Raw genomic sequence first — 26,090 nt, 5'->3', positions numbered from 1 at the left:
TTGTAAATACATGATCAGACCATGTACAAGTTATATGAATAAAGCCAACCAACAAAAATTTCAAATCGTGAGAAGTTACTAGGTAGTTTCTTTAATTATGCTCTTCTCTCTTACATATATGTTTTTAAGAGGACCTAACCCAGTAATTGGCAGGTCTAAGAAAAAGACTCTTAATAAAAAATATTTGGAAAAAATATTATAATATGATATTTACTTGTCTTAGTAAACTTAAGTCTCATACGCTGCATCGCAGTCTCGAAAAACAAAAAGGGTTATAATTCGTCATTTGTACCTCTTGTACGTGCGTAGACTTGTCGATTTCACTTGGATCAATAGCCAAATTTTTTTCTAATGATATACCTTTTAATTTGTTTTGATTTTACATTTTTTATGTTCGAATCAGACGTTGATTAAGATATTGAGTGTTGATTAAGATTTCTCATAGCAGTAAAAAAAATAAAACCTACGATTTGGATCAGAAGAATGTATTTAAAATAAAATAGATATATACGAAATGTCATAAAATTTGAAATTGGGTTAAAATACTTGCCCAAGATTTATATGTATTCATTTTTTTTATAGATATTGATAATGTTGCGTGCCAATAATATTTCAAGTTTATATATATATATATAAAACTAATAATATGTTTTCATTATCTGATCTTAGGTAGTGTTTGCAACCTCTAAAATTTGTGAAGAGAATCTCTATAATCACTTATTTTTAGAGGTTGCAAACACTACCTTAGTATACAGATATCTTCTTAAAGAACAAAGTCTAGCCAATGTCACGTACTTTAGGATATCTTTTTAAAGCAACAATTTGAGTGTTTAATAAGGGAAAATAAATTTTTATTCCTTTAACTTTAAAATTTGATTTTGATACACAAAACTTTTATTTTTCGATTATTTTGGGTACAAGTGCTGATGTGCCACCGGATATGAAATACCAACGTAACATCGAAAAATAATAAAAGTGAGACCGAAAAATGCTGATATGTCATGCTTGCACGTTAGTTATTAAACTAAAACAACCGAAAATGAAAAATTTATAATGTACCAAAATCAAACTTTGAAAATTCAATTCATGCAATTGTATCCCTGTATTTAATCCTCAACGGGCCTCTCAAAACTGATAGTAGAGTTGAAGGTAGCTAGCAAAGTAAAATTTAGAGAGCTATGAATATTTCACAGAGATGGCGGCTGGCCTCCATTTTCGTAACCCTCACAAACCTTTTAGCGTTTGCCGCAGCACAATCTTCTTGCATAGACAACGGCAATTACACGAGTTTTAGCACGTACAAGGATAATTTGGAAACAATCTTATCCTCCCTTCCTACAAAGGTGGATATCCATGGATTCTACAACGCCTCCGTGGGGCAGAGCCCGGATACAGCCTACGCCGCAGTGCTGTGCAGAGGGGACATACAGCCAGAAGAATGTCGTAGCTGTATCCAAAATGCCACTGCTGAGTTAGTAAACTCGTGTCCAAATTACAAGCAAGCCGTACACTGGAATGAGCTATGCATGGTGCGGTACTCTAATGAATCTATGTTCGGGATTTTGAGGACTTCTCCAGGGTGGTCCTGGAGGAGTCTCAGAAATGCCTAGAGTCCTGACCAGTATATGGCGGATGTTAGCAAGCTACTGGACGAGCTTAGCCAGAAAGCTTCTGCTGGTGGTGTTCTGAGGAAAGTGGCTGCTGGAAATAGAAGCTCTGCAGATTTTCAAATTATTTTTTCCTTGCATGGTTCAATGTACCCCTGATTTGTCTCCGGAGAATTGCACTGGTTGTTTAGTTCGGGCTGCTGCCAAGATTCCAATATTTTGCCCCAATTCCGTAAGGTGTAGATTACTATCGCCTAGCTGCAATCTTCGTTATATGGGTCTACCCTTTTACAACGAAACCAGGCTTCGTGAATTACAGGCGCTTACCAAGTCGTCGCCACCGCCAGTACTGTTGCCACCACCACAACTGCCTCCACCACCAGTACCAGCTCTGCTACAGCCGCCGCCACCACCACCATCACCACCACCATCAGGTTTGCCACAGGAGCCGGCCGCACCGCCAAGTAAGAGATGATTCATACGTCAATATGAAATTGTTTGCGATAATTCTTTGATTTTCTTTTGTTCTCTCATTTCTACCAAGCACGTAAATATAAAATTGGGGGAAAAAAAATCTTATTTTATCTTTTAGTTCTTCACCAGTGTAAGTTAGTTAGGCATTATATAGTCCTTTACCTTTAGGGAGGTGTATTTGTTCTAGATAGAGATGTTGATTCGGATTGAGTCGGTCGGGCCAACCTGCCCCGCCATTAAAAAATGACGGGTTGGGTTGAAAAATTGGCAGCTCGTTTAGGGGCGGGCCAAGGCAGGGTGGAGTGGAGTGGGTGCCCCGCCAATTTTTTATTTTTTAAAATTTATATTATAATTAATATTTTAAATATTTTATGTATGATTGATAAGTTTTGAACAATTTATATTGTTTGAAATGTTTTAAATATGATTATAAGTTCTAAATGACTTATATAATTTATTATAATTTATCTCTAATTTATTAATTTTAAAATTTTATATTATTTATAATGATTTATTTATTTTTAATGAGTTTTTAACTATGTATATCATTTATAATTGTTTATGTATCATTTTTTAAATTTATTTTTATTCTTTTAAATATTTTTTAAATATTTTTTGAATTTTTTGTCAGGTTAGCCCGCCGAACCCACAACCCATGACATCAATTCGGGCCGGCCCGTCCCGTCTCGCCTGATGGTGGGTCAAGGCGGGTCGGGCGGCCCGAATTGACATGTTTAGTTCTAGACTTTTAATGATTTTTGTAAAGTTTAAAATTCTAGTATTCAATCTAAACTTTTATATATAATCCATAAAAGTTTAGTTGTATTCAAGAAGAATTTTTAAAAGTCATGAATTATTCAAATTTAACTTTAAAAACTTTATAAAAATCTAGAGGTATTCAAAATGTCAATAGACTTTTAAAAACTCCATGTAATTATATTAAGTGCAATAATTAAAGTCTAAGGTACGTACAACAATAAAAAAAATCAATAATTATTTTTGGTTCAACCTAAAGATTTAGACTGACATTTTCAAACTCACACTCTTTTTTTCATATCTATAAAATAGTCTATATATAATACTAGTCTCATACACACTTATTATATTAAAAATAATATATGGGGAATGATATTTACACTCCAAAAATTTATAATTACACTTCACTTTTGATATTTAATGTGCTTTCTTACAAAATTACCCTCAATTAATCATTCCATAATTTTTAAGACTAATATACCCTTATTTATATATCTATATCTTTTCAATCGAGCTCACTATAGGGTTACATAATGAATCTTACCTTTCCTTCTCAAAAATATTTCTTAAAAAAAAATATGAGTGATAAGAACATCAATAAAATATAATATTTGCATAACTAGAGGAAGAAATGTCACACGTCATTTGGAAAAAAATATTTTAAATTTTGATTAAAATTTTGTATAAATTTGGAATGCAAAACAATTTAATTGGAGTAAACCTTAAAGGTAGTAGTTTTTTCACAGCCACGAATCCTATTATTACTTATTTTATTTTCATTGTTATACTCTTTAACAATCTAAAAATTATTCTTTGATCTCATACAATATATTACCAGTGATATAGTTTTTCACTACTACCTTAGAACTATCAAAGCATCATAAAAAATAACTATAAATGCACATAAGCAAATTAGAAATATTCTGAAATAACAAAAAGCAATAATCGAACAGCATAAACCAAACAAGTACTCAAAATGAAAGTTCGCGATCTCTAAAGACACTGATTTACTTGAACTAAAACTTTAGTAATTCAACTGGCTTCGGTTCACATTTGAATTTTCTGCGATTAAAATAACAAGATAGATGTCAATACGTAATATTTAAAAATAAATTTTAACATTGTTTTGGATTAAAAAGTGTGTAATTATGTACGTAATATCAGTAGAAAGTAAAACTAAAGATAAAAAATTGCAATATATTTACCGATTTAAAATAGAGTGTGTGGCTCGTCAATAGATTCCATTGCCCCAACAACTTCTTCTTGGCTGTCAAACAAAGAAAAAGATAATGCATAATTTTCAGTGTTTTGTGAGCATGTACGAGTATTATGTCCCAGACCTCTACATGTACCACATTTTCGAGACTTCTCAACTATTTCAAATTCACTAGGATCACGTCTTGTAGAACCATCATTTTTTCTTTTCTTTAGTGCTCCGAATGGACGTCCCCTACATGAATGAATTTTTGGTTCTTGAACCACTAGAGAGAGTGGTGCATCCACAAGCTGAGAAATTTGTCTCCGGGTGTTGTCTTTCTGAGTAAGAGGCATTGTTTTATATGCACTTTGAAAATCTTTCAACAGACTATCATCATGATCATCCTTAAACTTCAATTCTTCTTCAGAACTTATAAATGACTTTTTGTCAATCCTCCACTGCGGATGAACATTAATAAGTTCCAATTTTCCGTTCATCATACCTCTTATTTGATGTGCACAAGGAAGGCCCATGGTATGCTGAAAATGGCCAGTACACTTGGCTGACAATTTCCCAGAAGTAGCCAATTTATGCTGCTCTAGAATTTGCTCAAGTGCATGATTAGAAACATTTCCAAGAAGATTCTGAAATAGAGGAATGCGAAAATAATGTGGTACTCGAATTTTTTTCATTTTGAAATAGGACCTTGATTTCTTTAATCTGATTTTCAATGGCAAGACATATTTTTTTCTTTTACATCACGTAGGTTACCTGTTGAGACTTGGAGGTATTTCTTGAGCAATGAATGAGCACCCTCAGCTCTTGATGTCACATGGTTCCCAAAATGCAAATAGTGTTCAGACCATGCAAAAACAAACCTCTCTTTATAGGGAAGCCAATTGTTTTTAATATAATCAACAACAATCGACTTTTCCTTGTATTGATTTTCAAAGAGATGCCATGCGCTATAAAAACTTGGTTCATCAAGTGAATACACCACATCAGTCCAAGTTGACAAAAACTTGTCAAAATCTTCTTTTTTGTCAAAAAAACTTCTTGCATTTGGACAAAACATTTTTTTGTATATGCCATATGCACAAGAGATTTGTTGTTCTTGGAAATACCTTGTTGATAGCATTCATCAATGCTAATTCCCTATCTGTAACAATTACTTTTGGACATTCATCAACTCCTAAAATTTTCTTGAATCTCTCTAATGCCCAAATGTAATCTTCCTCTTCCTCCCTCTGCATAAACACGAGACAAGAATAAAATGATGTGTTAAAACTCGATATGCCAATGACATCAAGAAGTGGCATGTTGTATTTGTTGGTCTTGTACGTGCAATCCATAATGAAGACATTCGAGAAATTCTTTGTTAATGCCATTGAGTTCGGGTGTGAGAAAAACAAATGAGTCAAGTGATTATCTTTGTCAAACTCGATGTCATAAATAAATCCCCCTTCGCCAAGTTCTTCTACCAAAGCTTCAATCACTGTTCGCCCTTTCAACTCTTCTTTTTTTATCTTGGATCTTGCATTGTACATGGTTCTTGAAATAGCGTGAACCATTGGTTTACTTTGTCGTAGTGAAGTAAGAATTTCTCGTGGGGCAGAACCAGCCATTGACATAGTTGTAATCATTTGCATGTCCTCTTTGGAAAATCGACGACACATAGGATGGCTTGACAAATCAGTTGAAGGCTCGTGATTATGCGATAAATTCTTAATCTCTATTTTCCAAACACCGTCTCTCTTTTTACCCCATATTTCAAATGGACAATCTATAAGACGAGTTCCTGTGCTCAATCTTTTCCTTTGCTCAGTTGGAACTTGGGTAGGTCGATATTTCCCTCCTCGATCACAACCGATGATGACATAATATTTGGGCTTGGACCTTCTAATGACTGTTATATATCCCTGTTTTAGAGCAGCATTCCGAATGCTTACTTGAAACTCTTCACGACATGCAAAGGTTTTACCCGATAAAGAGAGCAAAGGATTGTGATCTTCAAGACAATTATTCTCCTCGCTTTGTGTTTCTTTCCCTTCTATCAAAATTTCATGTTCAATATTCTCTTTTTGTTGCAGATCTAAATCACCTAAAAAAAATTAAATAATAGCAATCTAATCAAATTTTGTAAACAATAATATTCTGAATTTCCAATAAAAAAAAATATTGAAAGTATTATATGGAGAGCAGCTAGCTGAAAAAATTGCGAACTTGCAATTGTAACTTGCAGTTGAAAACAATTCAGTATGATATTATAGATATATATATATCATAAATGGGTGAATATGCTTAAGCTTATTGATTCAACCGAAGCCAATTATAACATGATCAAAATGGTATCTGTTTACAATGCATTTCATATGTGAATAAAATTTGACATAATCTTATAGCTAGCTTGTGAATTCTCCTTTTCGTTCAGTTATGATACAATACAAACAAATTAAACATGATTCATTTAGCACATAATTTTTTGGTAGATAAAAGAAAAAAAGGCATAGTTGTAACTAATATCATGATTAATAGAAATTTTTTTTTTACTACAAATTAATTTTTATATATATTGAAGATTTATCACCATAAATTTTAATTTCAATTCAAAATTTCAGAAAAATCTCAACTAGGAATTACATTGCAAATGCAAGAAATCAATAGAAAAAAAAACTACTTGAAAATTAAATAATTACCATCCATTGGAGAATGACAATAATCTTCGTAAGAATTTTCTACAATATTTGTGGAGTTGGTAATTTGATCATTCGATCAATATCATCACCAAACTCTAAAAATTGAATACCATCATTCTTCTCCATTGTTAAGGAAGCAAAAGAAGATTAAAAAAAAAAGCGTGAAATTTTCTAAATAAAGCTAATGAAATATAATAGGAAATGTGAATAAATTGTAGGATTGATGAGGGCATACTAGTCTTACAAAAATATGGAAAATTTTAAGTAGGGGTAATTTTGTAAGAAAGCATATAACTATCAAAAGTGGAGTGTAATTATAAATTTTTGGAGTGTAAATATCATTCCCCATAATATATATGCAAATATACTTTCTATTTCTAAAATAAAATAAAAATTTTATCATTCATAATTTTTCAAATTTTAATTACAAAACCTCACGAGATTTAAAATCATATTTACTAAAAATTTTAAATAAATATTATAATACATGACAAAAAATTATAATATTTTACTGATCATAAATTGAAAATAACAATAATTATTTTTTATGATTAATTCATTATTTATTATATAAAATTTGATGTTTTAATTTTTTTCTATAATTTTTTTATCTGTAGATTAATTTTCATTATAAATTAAAATTTTGATAGTGATTTTATTTAATTTGGGAATATTTGGAGTTTTGATTTAAATTCTAATATTCTTAAATTATTTAGGATTAAAATTGAATAAAATGGAAGATTGAGGACTGAATTGCAAATTTTGAGGACTTGAGGGGCCAAATTGCAAATACATGAAACTTGGTGGACACTTGTTATGCAAAATATGTATTCACGTGTGTATTATCACATTTCATCATAAACTTTTGAAGGCAAAACCGAGAGAGAAGAGCAAGAAAACCTCAAGCTCATTTCTTCATCTTCAAATTGCTATATCTTTTGCGTCGATTATCCGATTTCGATTCCGAAAGGTGTTTTGGAATCCTCGAGACGAGACCTTCGATTTGATGTAAGTTTTATTTTGATTCATTATGATTTGGGAATTCGAAAATGACAGAGATCAGAATTGTGTATGAATTATGGTTATTGAACTTCTATGTTGTGTTTTGTTGAAGTTGGGTTGAAGATGGTTGTTGTATCCATTTCGTATGAATTTTCAGCAAGTATTGCAACGTTTCTATTCTATATTCTGCTGGTTTTGATTGAAATTCAGCTGGTATCATTATAGAAGGGTTATACTTGAGTTTCGGGATTGCCGACTTTAACCGTTACGCCGTCGACTTTATGATTTGTAGCTGTTTTGCTATCTTTTATTGAGCTGTGAGTTTGATGAGTCTTAGCTGATATTTGTGGACTTTCAACACTTCATTTCAGATTTTTTTGGTTGCCATCGAGCTCGATATCGTCAACTTTGAACCGGTAGAAGAAGGATCAAGGTTTGGAGTTTAGTTATCAATAGAATTGGATTGATCTTGTGGGCAGAGTTTTGATAGAGGTTTGGTTATGTTGTTGTTCAGATTTGGATAGCTTCTAAGACACCTTGAAACCTCGCAATCGAAAGGTAAAAGTGGACTACTACTTGAATGGGATTATAACTCGAGATGGTTTGTATCGAGTTCCCTAAATCACATACTTATGTGCTTATTTGCTTTTATATGCTTTTAAATGAATGGTTGAATGAGTCTGGATGTTAATGAATGCTATTTTGTTGATATATGTTGCATTCATCTTGTAAGACTTGTTCCTTGATTTCGAAATGAACGGAAACGTTCGATTAGACGATTTGAGGAATTGTATATGTATGGCCTGGGTGGTTGATTTAGCCTAGCGTCTGATTTACATATATAATGGCTTCAAAGTCTAGAGAAGCAAGATAAGTAGCCCCACCTCGATCGGGAGAGTCGGTGGTTAGTTATGATATCTTCTTCTCGGGATCCCAAACGATGAACTAGAGAACCTTGTTTTAAAACATGCATTGTAGTTACTTGTATATCATGAATTTGATATATGCTTTGATTTGCATGTTTAGTTGCTTTTACTGGGAAATATATTTCTCACCGGAGTTATCCGGCTATTGTTGTATTGCATGTGTCATGGCAATAGGCGGGAGTGGAACAGGACAAAAACGAGCTTGAAGAACAAGGGAATGAGGGATTAGTGTGATGACTCGGTATAGATGTGAAGTGCTGTCATGTTATGTTCGTTTCAACGAGTATGATTGTATAATAACTTAGACTTGAACTTTAGTCTAAATTGTTGCTTGTTGAACTTATGTTTAAAGTTAGAGTTGTATAGATGATAGACTTAAACTTGTAATCACATTTGATCTTTATGTGTTTACTTTAGATTTGAGTTTATGTCTATGATGTTTGATAATTGGTTATGGATTCACCTTGATCTTGTTGTGTAACGACCCTAACTCTCTAAATATAAATAAATATGCGGAATTTTTTTTTTTTTTACACTTACTAAGTAAAAATATGTACATACATGCCTATACATATATGCACAGAATAAATAGATTTAAAAATAAATAACTTAAATAAAAATGCAACCTTTAATAAATTAAATATCTGAGTCAAACATTTACTAAAATACTGACATAAGCAAAATAAATAAAATTTGCATGCACTGAAAATATTTAAATAAAATGAGTAATAATATCCACCACTGAAAATAATTAAAATGTATGACATGATAAAAATATTCAAAACATGACGTAGACTCAGACAACGGTCACGGGGTTACTGCATGTCCGCTCATAGGTCCTCGCCGCCGGTGGGTACAACGTCCTCCTCTACGTACTCACCTGCATCATATTAGTGTAGTGAGCCTAGATGCCCAACATGCTAACATAACAAGGGTTTAAAATAATTTAAATCACTTTAATACTAATACATAACATATATATGAATGAGCATACTTAAAAATATCATGAACATAACATAAACTTAAATTAAACTTGAATATCATAATAATACATAAACATTGTTGAGCAAAGTATTTTCTAACATCGAAAGGTCGTCTCCATAGTGTAACCATACATACATTAAATACTGATCAGTGTGGTAAACCAACGTACGTGGCGGTGACGAATCACCTCTTAAATTGGCAGTAAACTGCCCTTCAATAGTTCACATATGGGGACGAATCCCCCTTAAATTGTCACACTACTTCAACTTCCAACATAAAAATTATTTTCTTTTGCTCAACCTTAAACATTAAATCATGCATAAAAATTATTTCATGAATGCATGTACTTAAATAAATGTGTTTCCTTCATATATATTTAATTTAATTTCATACTAACATATAAATATTAAAAATAACTTCCATGCATAAAAATAATTAAATATATATTCAGGACACATGCAATTTCTCATGGGTTGTACTGAACTGCTGGCCCTAAACGCTCAAGTCCACTTTCTTAAATCTGGCCCATTAACACATTTCTAAGCCCAATAAAAATTTCCTGGCCCAATAACACTCTATTCTGGCCCAATGGACCCAAAAGCCCAAAGACTGGCCCAATAATTTCTATGGGCTCTAAAGCCCATAAAAATTAGTGGACTAACTTAAATTAATTATTTAAGCCCACTAAGAAAATTTAATATAGCCCATTAATTTAATTAAACTAATTAGCCCAATTAAACACTTAGACTTATTAATTAACTTAAAAATAAAATACCCGAGCCCAACTAACTTAACCCGGACCCGGACCCAACTAACTTAACCCACTTACTTCCAGACCCAACCCGGACCCATAACTCGACCCGGACCACCCCAAAATCCTACAACACGTCGCCCCCTTTCCCTGTTCTGCTCGGCCGCGAGCAGCAGCCCTTCTAGGGCTGCTGCTGCCCTGCTCCAGCCGCCCCTGGCCGGAGCTCTACCGCCCAGACGTAGCCCACATCTGGGCGGTCCAAACCAGCCCATGGACCCAGCCCCATGCAGCCTAGACCACCATCTTCGAACCCCCTTCTCAGAACCCTAAACCTGCGCCCCATGGAGGCCGATCGAACCAGCTCCAAATCTGGGCTCTTTTGGCTTGAACCATCCGAGCCACTCGAGCCTAGACTCACCTTAGACATCCTAGGGACCTCGACCAGCAGTTGTACGATCCATGGCTAAGAAAAACATGAGTGTATGTCAATCAAGGTGAGAAAAACGTGAGATGCTCAACCACCCGAGCCTTTTTCTGAAAAATTCTTGTAGATCTTGATGCATACACAACACACACATATTTTACTGATATGGCACGAAAATAAGAGAAAGAAAACATGCCTTGCACCGTTGAATGGAAAGAAAAAGACGTAGATGACGATTCCGGGACGACGGGGCGATGAACAACTCGAAGCTTCGAAGAAATCTCGGCTATGGAACCCTTGGAGATTGCTATCTAATGAAGAAGGCTGAAGAACAAGGAGGTGGCGGCTGAATGCTTTGGGTCGTGGGGTTTGGGGGTAGAATTAGGGTGTTTTTAATTAAAATAAATTTTTGGAATAATTGAATATATTAATAAGGATTTTAATTATGAAATATATAACTTAAAAGCTCTAAATAATAATTAAAATCCGATAACTTTAATAAAATCCCGAAATATATAATTAAGGGAATTTTAAAGATAATAAAAAGTCATTATTTTGGCTTATTTTGAATAAAAACGGACTCCTAAAAATATATAAAATTAAATACTGATAATTTTGAGGAAATAAAACTCAAAATAATATTTTTGGGCTCTAAAAATGCTCATGAAATAAATTGGATAGAAAGTTGTCATCTCGTCCGTCCACAGTCCCGTCTACACGATAAAAATAATTTAAATACTAAAAATCATAAAAATCTCAAATTATGAATTAAATGCTTGAAAATAAATATTAGAACTTGCACAATTAATCCACATAATAATTTAACCCATAAATCTAAAATTTTAAATAAATAAATTTCCTAATTATGCATGCGAATTTACGTATTAAAATACCGGGTGTTACAATTCTCCCCCCCTTAAATTGGATTTCGTCCTCGAAATTAAAGTACTTACCCGAACAACTCCGGGTAGCGAGTCCTCATATCTGCCTCGGTCTCCCAAGTAGCTTCCTCCTCCGAGTGATTCAGCCACTGGACTCTGACCATCGGTATGACTCGCGTCCTAAGTCTCCGCTCCTCCCTAGCCAAGATCCGCGTTGGCCTCTCCTCATAAACTAGATCAGGTGGCAACTGCAAGGGCTCGAAATCCAACACATGCGACGGGTTAGAGACATATCTTCGAAGCATGGATACATGGAAAATGTTGTGCACTGCCGCTAGTCCTGGTGGTAGAGCTAAACGGTAGGCCAACGTGCCAACTCTCTCCAAGATTTCGAATGGCCCTATATACCTTGGATTAAGCTTTCCTCTCCGGCCAAATCGTACCACTCCCTTCATAGGTGACACTCTCAGAAACACGTGATCACCTACTGCGAACTCCAAATCTCATCATCGAGTATCTGCGTAACTCTTCTGACGACTCTGAGCAGTCCTCATTCGATCCCGAATCTGAGTCACAATGTCAGCTGTTTGCTGCACGATCTCAGGACCAAGTAAAATCCTCTCACCAACCTCATCCCAATGCACAGGAGATCTGCATCTCCTCCCGTACAATGCTGCATAAGGAGCCATACCTATAGACGACTGAAAACTGTTGTTATAGGTAAACTCCACTAATGGCAGTCTAGTCTCCCATGAGCCCTGAAAGTCGATGACACAAGCTCTCAGTAGATCCTCGAGAACCTGGATCACTCTCTCAGAATGACCATCTGTCTGGGGATGGAACGCTGTACTGAACAAAAGTCTAGTCCCCAATGCGGTGTGAAAACTTTTCCAAAACGCAGACGTAAATCTCGGATCTTTGTCTGATACTATCGACACTGGGATGCCATGCAGTCTAACAATCTCCTTGATGTAAAGCTCTGCATACTGTGTCAACGAGTAAGTAGTCCTCACCGGCAAGAAATGAGCTGACTTGGTGAGTCTATCCACGATCATCCAAATAGCTGTGCAACCTCTGGCACTCCTCGGTAAACCAACTACAAAGTCCATCGTAATATTCTCCCATTTCCATTCCGGAATAGAAAGAGGTCTAAGAAGTCCTGCTGGACGCTGATGCTCAGCCTTGACCTGCTGACAAGTCAAGCACTCTGACACAACTCTCCCGATGTCTCTCTTCATCCCGGGCCACCAATACGATAGCTGCAAATCTCGGTACATCTTCGTACTTCCGGGTGAATGGAGTACGGAGATGTGTGAGCCTCTGCTAGAATCTCAGCTCTCAACTGATCGAAGTTCGGTACCCACATCCTACCACGGTACTGAACAATGTCATCCACAACTGTATACAGAAGACCACCCTTGGCCTCATCTCTCTGTCTCCAACGCTGCAACTCCTCATCTGTAGACTGTCCCTCTCTGATCCGATCCCGTAGAATCGGCTGCACCATCAATACTGACAAGCTCGGTGCATGACCACTCAAGTAAAACTCCAAATCAAACCTCTGAATCTCATTCTGCAGTGGTAACTGCACTGACAAACACGATACCACTGACGAATTCCGACTCAAAGCATCGGCCACTACATTAGCTTTACCTGGATGGTAGCTGATGTCACAGTCGTAATCCTTCACCAACTCCAACCATCTCCATTGCCTCATGTTCAACTCCTTCTGAGTGAAGAAGTACTTGAGGCTCTTGTGATCAGTGAAAATCTTGCACTTCTCGCCATACAGATAGTGCCTCCAGATTTTCAAAGCGAAGACCACTACTGCTAACTCCAAGTCATGTGTCGGGTAGTTCTGCTCATGAATCTTCAACTGCCTCGACGCATAAGCAATAACCTTACCACACTGCATAAGTACTGCGCCTAAACCTAGCTTAGACGCGTCGGTGTACACCACTAACTCCTCGTGTGGTACTGTCATCGCTAAAACCGGTGCAGTAGTGAGTGCTTCCTTCAACTGATTGAAGCTCCTCTGACAGTCTGAACTCCAAATAAACTTCGCGTTCTTCTTGGTTAAGGAAGTCAAGGGTACTGCAATAGAGGAAAAACCCTTGATGAACTTCCTATAATATCCTACCAAACCCAAGAAACCGCGAATCTCCGAAGCATTCCTCGGAATACCCCATTTCTGCACTGCCTCAACCTTCGACTGATCCACTGCAATCCCATCTCTCGAAATAATGTGGCCAAGAAATGCCACCTGCTTGAGCCAAAACTCGCACTTGCTGAACTTGGCATACAAACGATGCTTCCTCAAAGTCTGCAAGGCTGTCTGTAGATGCTGCCTATGCTCCTCAACGCTCCTAGAGTAGATCAAGATATCATCAATGAAGACTATGATGAACTGATCAAGATACGGCTGAAAAACCCGGTTCATGAGAACCATGAAAACTGCTGGAGCATTGGTCATCCCAAATGGCATCACTAAGAACTCGTAATGCCCATAACGTGTCTGAAAAGAAGTCTTGGACACATCTGTATCTCTAACTTGCAGCTGATGATAACCAGATCGCAGATCGATCTTGGAGAACACTGAAGCTCCCTGCAACTGATCAAATAAGTCCTCTATTCTCGGCAGTGGGTACTTATTCTTCACTGTGACCCTGTTGAGCTCTCGATAATCGATGCACAATCTCATACTGCCATCCTTCTTCTTCACAAATAATACTGGAGCTCCCCATGGAGAAAAGCTAGGACAAACAAAGCCTTTCTCTAATAACTCTTGTATCTGCTCCTTCAACTCTTTCATCTCGGTAGGAGCAAGTCTGTATGGTGCCTTAGAGATAGGCACAGTGTCTGGCACTAAGTCGATGCTGAACTCCACATCTCTCACTGGTGGAATTCCTGCAACATCCTCCGGAAAGACGTCCGGAAAGTCACGAACCACATCTATCTCTGATAATGATCTGCTAGATGGTTCTGAGGCCGTGACAATACTCGCTAGAAAAACTTGGCAACCCCGTTTCAATAGCTTCCTCGCCTGAATAAGAGATATCACCTGAGGAATATCACTGCTCTGAGATGCAAGGAAGGTAAACGGGTCGCCTTCTGATGGTTTCACTGACACTGATCTCCGACGAAAGTCAATCGAAGCTCCATTGACTGTCAACCAGTCCATACCCAATATCAAATCAAATCCACTCAATGGCAAAACCACCACATCTGCGCGAATGGAGTGCCCCTGAAGCTCCAACTCCAGTTCTCGAATGACACTAGAGGTAGAAATAATCTGTCCTGACGACATAGTGACATCATAACCACTATCAACAATCTCAGGTGTGATGCCTATCCGTCTGATAAACTCCAGGGAGATAAACGAATGCGTAGCCCCTGAATCTAGCAGCGCAAACGTGGAGTTGCCTCCAACTAGAATTCTCCCTGCACGCAGAAGAATCCCAACAATTTCATACCACTACCAAAATTTCCCCCAAAAATGAAATAATAACCCTTAATTCTAATCACAAGTAAAACATGCTTCTTATTTTAACATGCAGATAGGTAACCCAAATAAAAAATTATTCCACAAAGAAAAAAAATCGAAATTCTTAACCAAAGGAAGAAATTATAAAATACTAGAGGTAAGATATACCGGTGATCAAGGAGGTATCTGGGTCTGCCTCCTCTGCCTGCATAACGAACACTCTACCAGCAGTGTTCTTCTTCCTCGGGCAATTAGCTATCTGGTGCCCTGGCTCTCTACAGTGGAAACAAACTCCTGCTCCCAGAAGACAAGGTCCCAAATGCATCTTTTGACACTTCGGGCAAGTAGGAAAACCTCCAGTATTAGGGGCCCAGCCCCTCAGCTGCTGTGGCCTCTGCTGCTGGTTCGGGACCTTAGACGGCCCAGTATACTGCTTCTTCGCAGGAGGCTGCGAAGATGGTCGCTGAAATCCAGACTGAATCTGTCTCTTCCCCTGCTGTTCTCGCTGTATCTCTCTCCTACCCTCCTCTGACCTCAGTGCTCTACTAACTGCCGCATCATATGTAGCGACGTCCATCATACGTACGTCATGCTTGATATCCGCCTTCAGTCCCTCCACAAACTGCCTCATCTTCTCCGGTGGACTATCTGAAATCAGAGGCACAAAATGACAGCCCCTCTCGAACTGTCTCACATACTCAATCACTGACCTGTCCCCCTGCCGGAGACTCATAAACTCCCGGATCATGCGACTGCGCACATCCTCCGGGAAATACTTGGCGTAGAAGATACGCCTAAACTCCGCCCAAGTCAATGTAGGAAGATGTACTCCCCTGGCAGCACCCTCCCACCAAAGAGCTGCATCTCCCTTCATCATATAAGTCGCACAGTTCACCCTGTCGGCGTCAGTAATCCCCATGTATGCAAAGATGGACTCCAAAGAGCGAATCCACCCCTCAGCCACCAATGGATCGGTGGTACCAGTGAACTCCTTCGGTCCCTTCTTCTGGAACCGCTCAGCTACGTCCTCCTCATGGGACAGTCTAGGACGTGCAGCCTGCTGCTCCAACAGAGCAGTAATCCCTGCCATCATATTAGCATTGGCCTGCTCCAATGCTGCAAGTGGACCTTGGGGTGGAGGTGGAGATCCCTCACGTCTGTTCACAGGTCTGGGAGGCATTCTGCACCACAACATATATCTCTACGTAAATCGCCATGCATAGCTAAGTTCTTTAACATTAATGCTAACTTAAATTCTTAAAAGTAAATCATGCTATAAACACATAAAACTTACAGACCGGTAGCGTGGATTTCTGAGCTCGCATAGCAGTAATGACCCCTCCAAGGACCGTGCTTTGATACCAACTGTAACGACCCTAACTCTCTAAATATAAATAAATATGCGGAATTTTTTTTTTTTTTTTACACTTACTAAGTAAAAATATGTACATACATGCCCATACATATATGCACAGAATAAATAGATTTAAAAATAAATAACTTAAATAAAAATGCAACCTTTAATAAATTAAATATCTGAGTCAAACATTTACTAAAATACTGACATAAGCAAAATAATTAAAATTTTCATGCACTGAAAATATTTAAATAAAATGAGTAATAATATCCACCACTGAAAATAATTAAAATGTATGACATGATAAAAATATTCAAAACATGACGTAGACTCAGACAACGTTCACGGGGTTACTGCATGTCCGCTCATAGGTCCTCGCCGCCGGTGGGTACTACGTCCTCCTCTACGTACTCACCTGCACCATATCAGTGTAGTGAGCCTAGAAGCCCAACATGCTAACATAACAAGGGTTTAAAATAATTTAAATCACTTTAATACTAATACATAACATATACATGAATGAGCATACTTAAAAATATCATGAACATAACATAAACTTAAATTAAACTTGAATATCATAATAATACATAAACATTGTTGAGCAAAGTATTTTCTAACATCGAAAGGTCGTCTCCATAGTGTAACCATACATACATTAAATACTGATCAGCGTGGTAAACCAACGTACATGGCGGTAACGAATCACCTCTTAAATTGGCAGTAAACTGCCCTTCAATAGTTCACATATGGGGACGAATCCCCCTTAAATTGTCACACTACTTCAACTTCCAACATAAAAATTATTTTCTTTTGCTCAACCTTAAACATTAAATCATGCATAAAAATTATTTCATGAATGCATGTACTTAAATAAAATATGTGTCCTTCATATATATTTAATTTAATTTCATACTAACATATAAATATTAAAAATAACTTCCATGCATAAAAATAATTAAATATATATTCAGGACACATGCAATTTCTCATGGGTTGTACTGAACTGCTGGCCCTAAACGCTCAAGCCCACTTTCTTAAATCTGGCCCATTAACACATTTTTAAGCCCAATAAAAATTTCCTAGCCCAATAACACTCTATTCTGGCCCAATGGGCCCAAAAGCCCAAAGACTGGCCCAATAATTTCCATGGGCTCTAAAGCCCATAAAAATTAGTGGACTAACTTAAATTAATTATTTAAGCCCACTAAGAAAATTTAATATAGCCCGTTAATTTAATTAAACTAATTAGCCCAATTAAACACTTAGACTTATTAATTAACTTAAAAATAAAATACCCAAGCCCAACTAACTTAACCCGGACCCGGACCCAACTAACTTAACCCACTTACTTCCAGACCTGACCCGGACCCATAACTCGACCCGGACCACCCCAAAACCCTACAACCCGTCGCCCCCTTTCCCTGTTCTGCTCGGCCGCGAGCAGCAGCCCTTCTAGGGCTGCTGCCGCCCTTGGCCGGAGCTTCGCCGCCCAGACATAGCCCACGTCTGGGCGGTCCAAACCAGCCCATGGACCCAGCCCCATGCAGCCTAGACCACCATCTCCGAACCCCCTTCTCAGAACCCTAAACCTGCGCCCCATGGAGGCCGATCGAACCAACTCCAAATCTGGGCTCTTTTGGCTTGAACCATCCGAGCCACTCGAGCCTAGACTCACCTTAGACATCCTAGGGACCTCGACCAGCAGTTGTACGATCCATGGCTAAGAAAAACATGTGTGTATGTCAATCAAGGTGAGAAAAACGTGAGATGCTCAACCACCCGAGCCTTTTTCTGAAAAATTCTTGAAGATCTTGATGCATACACAACACACACATATTTTACTGATATGACACGAAAATAAGAGAAAGAAAACATGCCTTGCACCGTTGAATGGAAAGAAAAAGACGTAGATGACGATTCCGAGACGATGGGGCGATGAACAACTCGAAGCTTCGAAGAAATCTCGGCTATGGAACCCTTGGAGATTGCTATCTGATGAAGAAGGCTGAAGAACAAGGAGGTGGCGGCTGAATGCTTTGGGTCGTGGGGTTTGGGGGTAGAATTAGGGTGTTTTTAATTAAAATAAAGTTTTGGAATAATTGAAAATACTAATAAGGATTTTAATTATGAAATATGTAACTTAAAAGATCTAAATAATAATTAAAATCTTATAACTTTAATAAAATCCCGAAATATATAATTAAGGGAATTTTAAAGATAATAAAAAGTCATTATTTTGGCTTATTTTGAATAAAAACGGACTCCTAAAAATATATAAAATTAAATACTGATAATTTTGAGGAAATAAAACTCAAAATAATATTTTTGGGCTCTAAAAATGCTCATGAAATAAATTGTATAGAAAGTTGTCATCTCGTCCGTCCACGGTCCCGTCTACGCGATGAAAATAATTTAAATACTAAAAATCATAAAAATCTCAAATTATGGATTAAATTCTTGAAAATAAATATTAAAACCTGCACAATTAATCCACATAATAATTTAACCTATAAATCTAAAATTTTAAATAAATAAATTTCCTAATTATGCATGCGAATTAACGTATTAAAATACCGGGTGTTACATGTTGTATTGTTCTTGATACAAGATAAGATTATGATCTTGTTAATACATTCACTTACCTTGCCTCATGCTTGTTGGAACTTGTATAGTATTTCTTGCATTTGTTGAGCTGATATATTGAAGCTAGGACATCTTTTGACAGCAGCTGAGCTACTGCATAATTTGCTGGCTGAATGGCCTGCGCACGGGCGATCCCTGCTCGCGCGCGTGCGCAGGCCAAGCCAAGGGGGCCGCTGCCCCCTTGAACTGCGCGCGCGCGGGGAGCACCCCTCGCGCAGGCGCAGCACACTTTTAAAAAAATAAATAAATAAAATTTGGCTTTTGAATTTAGCCTCTAGTCTTGAATCTTGGATTGTTTTTAGTAATTGAGAGATTATGAACTGGGTCGTCACAACAGGTGGTATCAGAGCAAGAAAAATTCTGGACTGAGTTAGATAGCGAGTGGGGTAGATCGAGTCATCTTCCTTGATTATTCATTTTATTATGCTATGATTTAATTACATAACTGAATTACATGTGGTAAATGCTGGCATGGTTTACTTTCAAGTATTTTATTACATGATGTTGTATTTATTTTATTTGAAAGTATGATGTAAGATGGTTAAAGATGCATGCTTACTGGAATATCTGAAATGATTAGAGGCATGTGTTTTGATAAATTATGATATGCTACCTGATTATCTGAATTGATTGGAAGCATGTCGTGGTTGAATACTTCGATTATTTTTTTAAGATTGAATCAGAACCGAGTTTTGATCAGAGGTAAGATGATCAGAGGAGGACTGAGATAGATTGATGATTGTGGTATTCTCACCCTTTTGATAATCAGATATGTCTCGACGACCTGGACGACCACCTCTTAGACCGCAAGCTCCTACTCCTCTGCCAGAACAGACAGTTGTAGCACCGATAGTACCTCAAGCCGCAGTCCCGAGCAATGAACAGGGAAGTACCTCTCAAGATATGACAGATATGACTGCCACTCCGATGGAAACATTATTGAGAAGATTTCAATCATACCATCCGCCTACTCTGAATGGTACTGAAAATGCAGTTGTATGTGAAGGATGGCTCGATGACATGGAGATGTTGTTTGATTCGCTTGATTATGGTGATGAACGGAGAGTCAGATTAATTGGACATCAGTTGCATGAGGTTGCGAAGAGCTGGTGGTCCACGACCAAGAAAGCTTTGGAGCGTAGAGGAACTGTACTGACATGGAATGTCTTCAAAACTGAGTTTTACCAACGCTTCTTTCTAGTGTCTTACCGCAAAGATAAAGGTGCAGAATTTGCGAACCTGAAGCAGGGTAACTTAAATATTGAAGATTATGTTGCAAAATTCACTACATTTCTACGTTTTGCTCCACATGTTGCTGATAGTGATGAGGCAATGGCTGATCAGTTCATTAATGGACTGACTCCGGAGGTCTTTACTTTGGTAAACACAAGGCGACCGAATAATTTTGCTGATGCTTTGAACAGTGCCAAAGGAGCGGAAGCTGGTTTGATACAACAGCGAGGAGCTTCGTATATCGCTCAGCCTCCGAGACAGCCACAAACCTCAGCTCCCATTTCGCAACAACCTCCTTGATTTGAAAGTGGTGGTAGTAGCAGTGGCAAGAAAGGATATTTGCAAGCTCGAGGGAAACAGTTTAAGAAGTCAGGGAGCAGTTCTTCGAGTTCCAGTGGTACGAAACAGAAGTCAGGAGTGTTTTGTAAGAGTTGTGGTGGAGGTCATCCAACCGATCAGTGCCGAGGTGTATCTGGGAGGTGCCATATATGACATCAGACTGGCCATTTTGCAAGGGTGTGTCCTCAGAGAGGTTCTGGACAATCACAAGGTGCAGAGTCATCACGATCAGTGGCTCAACCTGCGAGGCAAGCCTCTTCTGTTCATTCCTTTCAACCACCACATCCACAGCAACAGCCAAGGTCAGGAGGAAGTCAGACAGGCAGTCAGACACAGAGACAACAGGCTCATGTCTTTGCACTGACGGAGGAACAGGCACAGGGAGCACCAGATGATGTGATTGCAGGTAACTGTTCTATTTGTGGTTATCCTGCATATATATTGATAGATACAGGTGCATCCCATACGTTTATCTCTGCATGATTTGCTTCATTACATGCTTTGCCTGTTGAAACATTGCCTGTTGTAGTATCTGTTTCTTCTCCTTTGGGGAAAGGTCTTATATCTATTCAGACAGTTAAGAATTTTTTGTTACAGTATGATGGTAATGAGATTGAGATAGAGATAGATTGTTTTGTACTTGGTTTGTCTGATTTTGACTGCATTATTGGGATTGATATGCTAAACAAGTACAGAGCTACCGTGGATTATTTTCTGAAGATAGTGAGGTTCAGACCTGAGATGGCTGGAGAATGGAAATTCTATGGTAAGGGTTCTCGTGCTAAGATTCCTCTGATTTCTGTATTATCAATGACCCGACTTTTGCAGAAAGGAGCGGAGGGATTTATTGTATATGCAGTTGATGTTTCGAAAACTAGCCTGAACCTGGCTGATTTGCCAGTGGTTAGTGAATTTGCGAATGTTTTTCCTGATGAAATTCCAGGACTACCTCCGTATCGTGAGATTGATTTCATTATAGAACTGATGCCAGGTACAACACCGATTTCTAAAGCACCTTATCGAATGGCACCAGTGGAATTGAAAGAGTTGAAAGATCAGTTGGAAGATTTACTGGCCAAGGGATACATTCGACCCAGTGTTTCTCCTTGGGGTGCTCCAGTATTATTTGTACGCAAGAAAGACGGTTCAATGAGATTGTGTATCGACTACCGACAACTGAACAAGGCAACGGTAAAGAACAAATACCCTTTGCCTCGTATTGATGATTTATTTGACCAGTTGCAGGGTTCTTCTGTGTATTCCAAGATCGATCTGAGATCTGGATACCATCAGCTGAGAGTTAGGGATTCTGATATTCCGAAAACTGCGTTCAGAACCAGGTATGGCCATTATGAGTTTATAGTTATGCCGTTTGGTCTGACAAATGCTCCAGCTGTGTTTATGGCTTTGATGAACCGGGTGTTTCAGAAATATCTCGACGATTTTGTGATAATATTTATTGATGATATTCTGATATATTCAAAGAATCTGATTGATCATTCTGAGTATTTGAGAACTGTGTTGTAAACTCTGAGATCTGAGAAACTGTATGCTAAACTGTCAAAATGTGAGTTTTGGCTGAAACGGGTTATATTTCTTGGACATATCATATCTGGAGATAGTATAGCTGTTGATCCAAGTAAAGTCGAGGCAGTGATCAGTTGGTCGAGACCAACATCTGTTCCTGAGATACGTAGTTTCATGGGTTTGGCTGGGTATTATCGCCGGTTCATTAAAGATTTTTCTAGTATTGCGAAGCCGATTACTCAGTTAACTCAGAAGAATGCTCCATTTATCTGGTTTGAAGCCTGTGAATGCAGTTTTATTGAGTTGAAGAAGCGATTGACCAGTGCACCAGTCTTGACGATTCCTTCAGGTACTGGTGGTTTCACTGTTTACTGTGATGCATCTCATCGAGGTTTGGGGTTTGTTTTGATGCAGTGAGGGCATGTGATTGCTTATGCCTCGAGACAATTGAAGCCTCATGAGACCAGATACCCGATTCATGATCTTGAATTGGCCGCCATCATATTTGCTTTGAAGATTTGGCGACATTATTTATACGGGGAACAGTTTGAGATTTATTCTGATCACAAGAGTCTGAAATATTTGTTTTCACAGTCAGAACTGAATATGAGACAGCGGAGATATCTTGACTTGCTTAAAGATTTTGATTGTAAATTAGATACTATCCGGGAAAATCGAATGCAGCAGCTGATGCATTGAGTCGAAAGGTATGTTCTCTATCTTTATCGACGATTGGTGTATCCCATTTGATTGAAGACTTTTGTTGTTCTGGATTAGTATTTGATATGAATTATCAGCCTCTTCAACTTTATCAAATTCAAGTTGAACCAGAGTTACTTTTGAGAATTAAAGAAGCTCAGAAACTTGATCAGAATGTGCAGAATTTGATTGAAAAAGTCCGATCAGGGCATGTGTCTGAATACCAGGTTTGAGATGATCTTTTGTATGTAAACAATTGCCTTGTAGTGCCTGATATTTCTGATGTGCGACAACAACTACTGAAAGTGGCTCATTGTAGTCGTTATAGTATTCATCCTGGAGGTAGGAAGATGTATAACGATTTGAAGACTCGATACTGGTGGAAACCAATGAAGTCCGATATCATTGATTTTGTGTCTCGATGTCTGAATTGCCAACAGGTAAAGGCTGAGAGAAAGAAACCGCCTGGTTTGTTACAGAGTTTATCAGTGCCGGAATGGAAATGGGATCATATTTCCATGGACTTCGTGACGAAGTTACCTCGATCTTCTAGAGGTTGCGATGCTATCTGGGTGATTATCGACAGATTGACGAAGTCAGCGTGTTTTATTCCTTATCGTATGACATATAGACACGATCAAATGGCAGAGCTTTATGTCCGAGAAGTTTTCAGATTGCATGGAGTGCCAAAGTCTATTGTATCAGATCGTGATCCTCGATTTACATCTCACTTCTGGCACAGTTTACAGAGTGCTTTGGGTACTCAGTTACACTTGAGCACAGCCTATCATCCACAGACAGACGGATAGTCTGAGTGTACCTTTCAGACATTGGAGGATATGTTGAGAGCTGTAGTGCTTGATTTTGGCACGAGTTGGCAAGATTCACTACCACTTTGTGAATTCTCGTACAACAACAGCTATCAATCGAGTATTGAAATGGCTCCGTTTGAAGCTTTGTATGGAAGGAAGTGTCGATCACCTCTTTTCTGGGATGATATTTCTGAGGTACCTGACATTGGACCTGATATGATTCGAGATATGACTGAACAAGTGAAGCTTATTCAGAAGAGAATGAAGACAGCTCAGGATAGACAATCGAAGTATGCCAATATTCGACGTCGACCTTTGTCTTTTGAACAGGGGGATCATGCATTTTTGAAGATTTCTCCATTCAGAGGCACTGTACGATTTGGCAAGCGAGGGAAGTTGTCTCCACGTTATATTGGTCCGTATGAGATTCTGGAGAGAATAGGAAATCTTGCCTATCGATTAGCTTTGCCTCCATCCTTATCTGGAATACATGATGTCTTTCATGTATCGATGCTTCGAAAATACCTTGCTGATGAATCTCATGTGCTTCAACCTGATGAGGCTGAACTCGACGAAACCTTGAGTTATTTTTAAAAGCCAATTCAGATTCTTGATCATAAGGACAAGCAACTTCGAACAAAGACTATTACGCTTGTGAAAGTTCAGTGGAGTCGTCATGGTATTGAGGAAGAAACTTGGGAGACGGAATCAGATATGCGACAACGATTTCCAGAGATGTATCAATGATGTGAGTTCTCCTTTAGTTCTCTGTTATTTGATATATCTTATGTGCTGATAGTACTTGCGATTTCGAGGACGAAATAGAGTCTTAGTGGGGGAGAATTGTAACGCTCGAAATTATTTAATTTTAATCCGAGAATATTTAATTTGGGAATATTTGGAGTTTTGATTTAAATTCTAATATTCTTAAATTATTTAGGATTAAAATTGAATAAAATGGAAGAGTGAGGACTGAATTGCAAATTTTGGGGACTTGAGGGGCCAAAATGCAAATACGTGAAACTTGGTGGACACTTGTTATGCAAAATATGTATTCACGTGTGTATTATCACATTTCATCAGAAACTTTTGAAGGCAAAACCGAGAGAGAAGAGCAAGAAAACCTCAAGCTCATTTCTTCATCTTCAAATTGCTATATCTTTTGCGTCGGTTATCCGATTTCGATTCCGAAAGGTGTTTTGGAATCCTCGAGATGAGACCTTCGATTTGATGTAAGTTTTCTTTTGATTCATTATGATTTGGGAATTCGAAAATGACAGAGATCAGAATTGTGTATGAATTGTGGTTATTGAACTTCTATGTTGTGTTTTGTTGAAGTTGGGTTGCAGATGGTTGTTGTATCCATTTCGTATGAATTCTCAGCAAGTATTGCAATGTTTCTATTCTATATTCTGCTGGTTTTGATTGAAATTCAGCTGGTATCATTATAGAAGGGTTATACTTGAGTTTTGGGATTGCCGACTTTAACCGTTACGCCGTCGACTTTATGATTTGTAGCTGTTTTGCTATCTTGTATTGAGCTGTGAGTTTGATGAGTCTTAGCTGATATTTGTGGACTTTCAACACTTCATTTCAGATTTGTTTGGTTGTCATCGAGCTCGATATCGTCAAATTTGAACCGATAGAAGAAGGATCAAGGTTTGGAGTTTAGTTATCAATAGAATTGGATTGATCTTGAGGGCAGAGTTTTGATAGAGGTTTGGTTATGTTGTTTTTCAGATTTGGATAGCTTCGAAGACACCTTGAAACCTCGCAATCGAAAGGTAAAAGTTGACTACTACTTGAATGGGATTATAACTTGAGATGGTTTGTATCGAGTTCCCTAAATCACATACTTATGTGCTTATTTGCTTTTATATGCTTTTAAATGAATGGTTGAATGAGTCTGGATGTTAATGAATGCTATTTTGTTGATATATGTTGCATTCATCTTGTAAGACTTGTTCCTTGATTTCAAAATGTACGGAAACGTTCGATTAGACGATTTGAGGAATTGTATATGTATGGCCTGGGTGGTTGATTTAGCCTAGCGTCTGATTTACATATATAATGGCTTCAAAGTCTAGAGAAGCAAGATAAGTAGCCCCACCTCGATCGGGAGAGTCTGTGGTTAGTTATGATATCTTCTTCTCGGGATCCCAAACGATGAACTAGAGAACCTTGTTTTAAAACATGCATTGTAGTTACTTGTATATCATGAATTTGATATATGCTTTGATTTGCATGTTTAGTTGCTTTTACTGGAAAATATATTTCTCACCGGAGTTATCCGGCTA

General features: G+C 37.8%; 1 protein-coding gene across 1 annotated transcript; it reads left to right on the top strand.

Moving 5' to 3' along the window:
- The first annotated feature begins 1,178 nt into the window (after window positions 1-1,178).
- LOC140870108 (cysteine-rich repeat secretory protein 1-like) lies at window positions 1,179-1,610 on the top strand. Its single transcript, XM_073272993.1, has one exon. It carries the CDS (start codon window positions 1,179-1,181, stop codon window positions 1,608-1,610), a length of 432 nt encoding a protein of 143 aa, XP_073129094.1.
- The last annotated feature ends 24,480 nt before the right edge of the window (window positions 1,611-26,090 follow it).

The sequence above is a fragment of the Henckelia pumila genome, chromosome 1, assembly GCF_033568475.1.
Source record: "Henckelia pumila isolate YLH828 chromosome 1, ASM3356847v2, whole genome shotgun sequence".
Lineage (NCBI taxonomy): Eukaryota > Viridiplantae > Streptophyta > Magnoliopsida > Lamiales > Gesneriaceae > Henckelia > Henckelia pumila.
The sequence above is the reverse complement of the archived record's forward strand: the minus strand, read 5'-3'. Positions and strand labels throughout refer to the sequence as shown.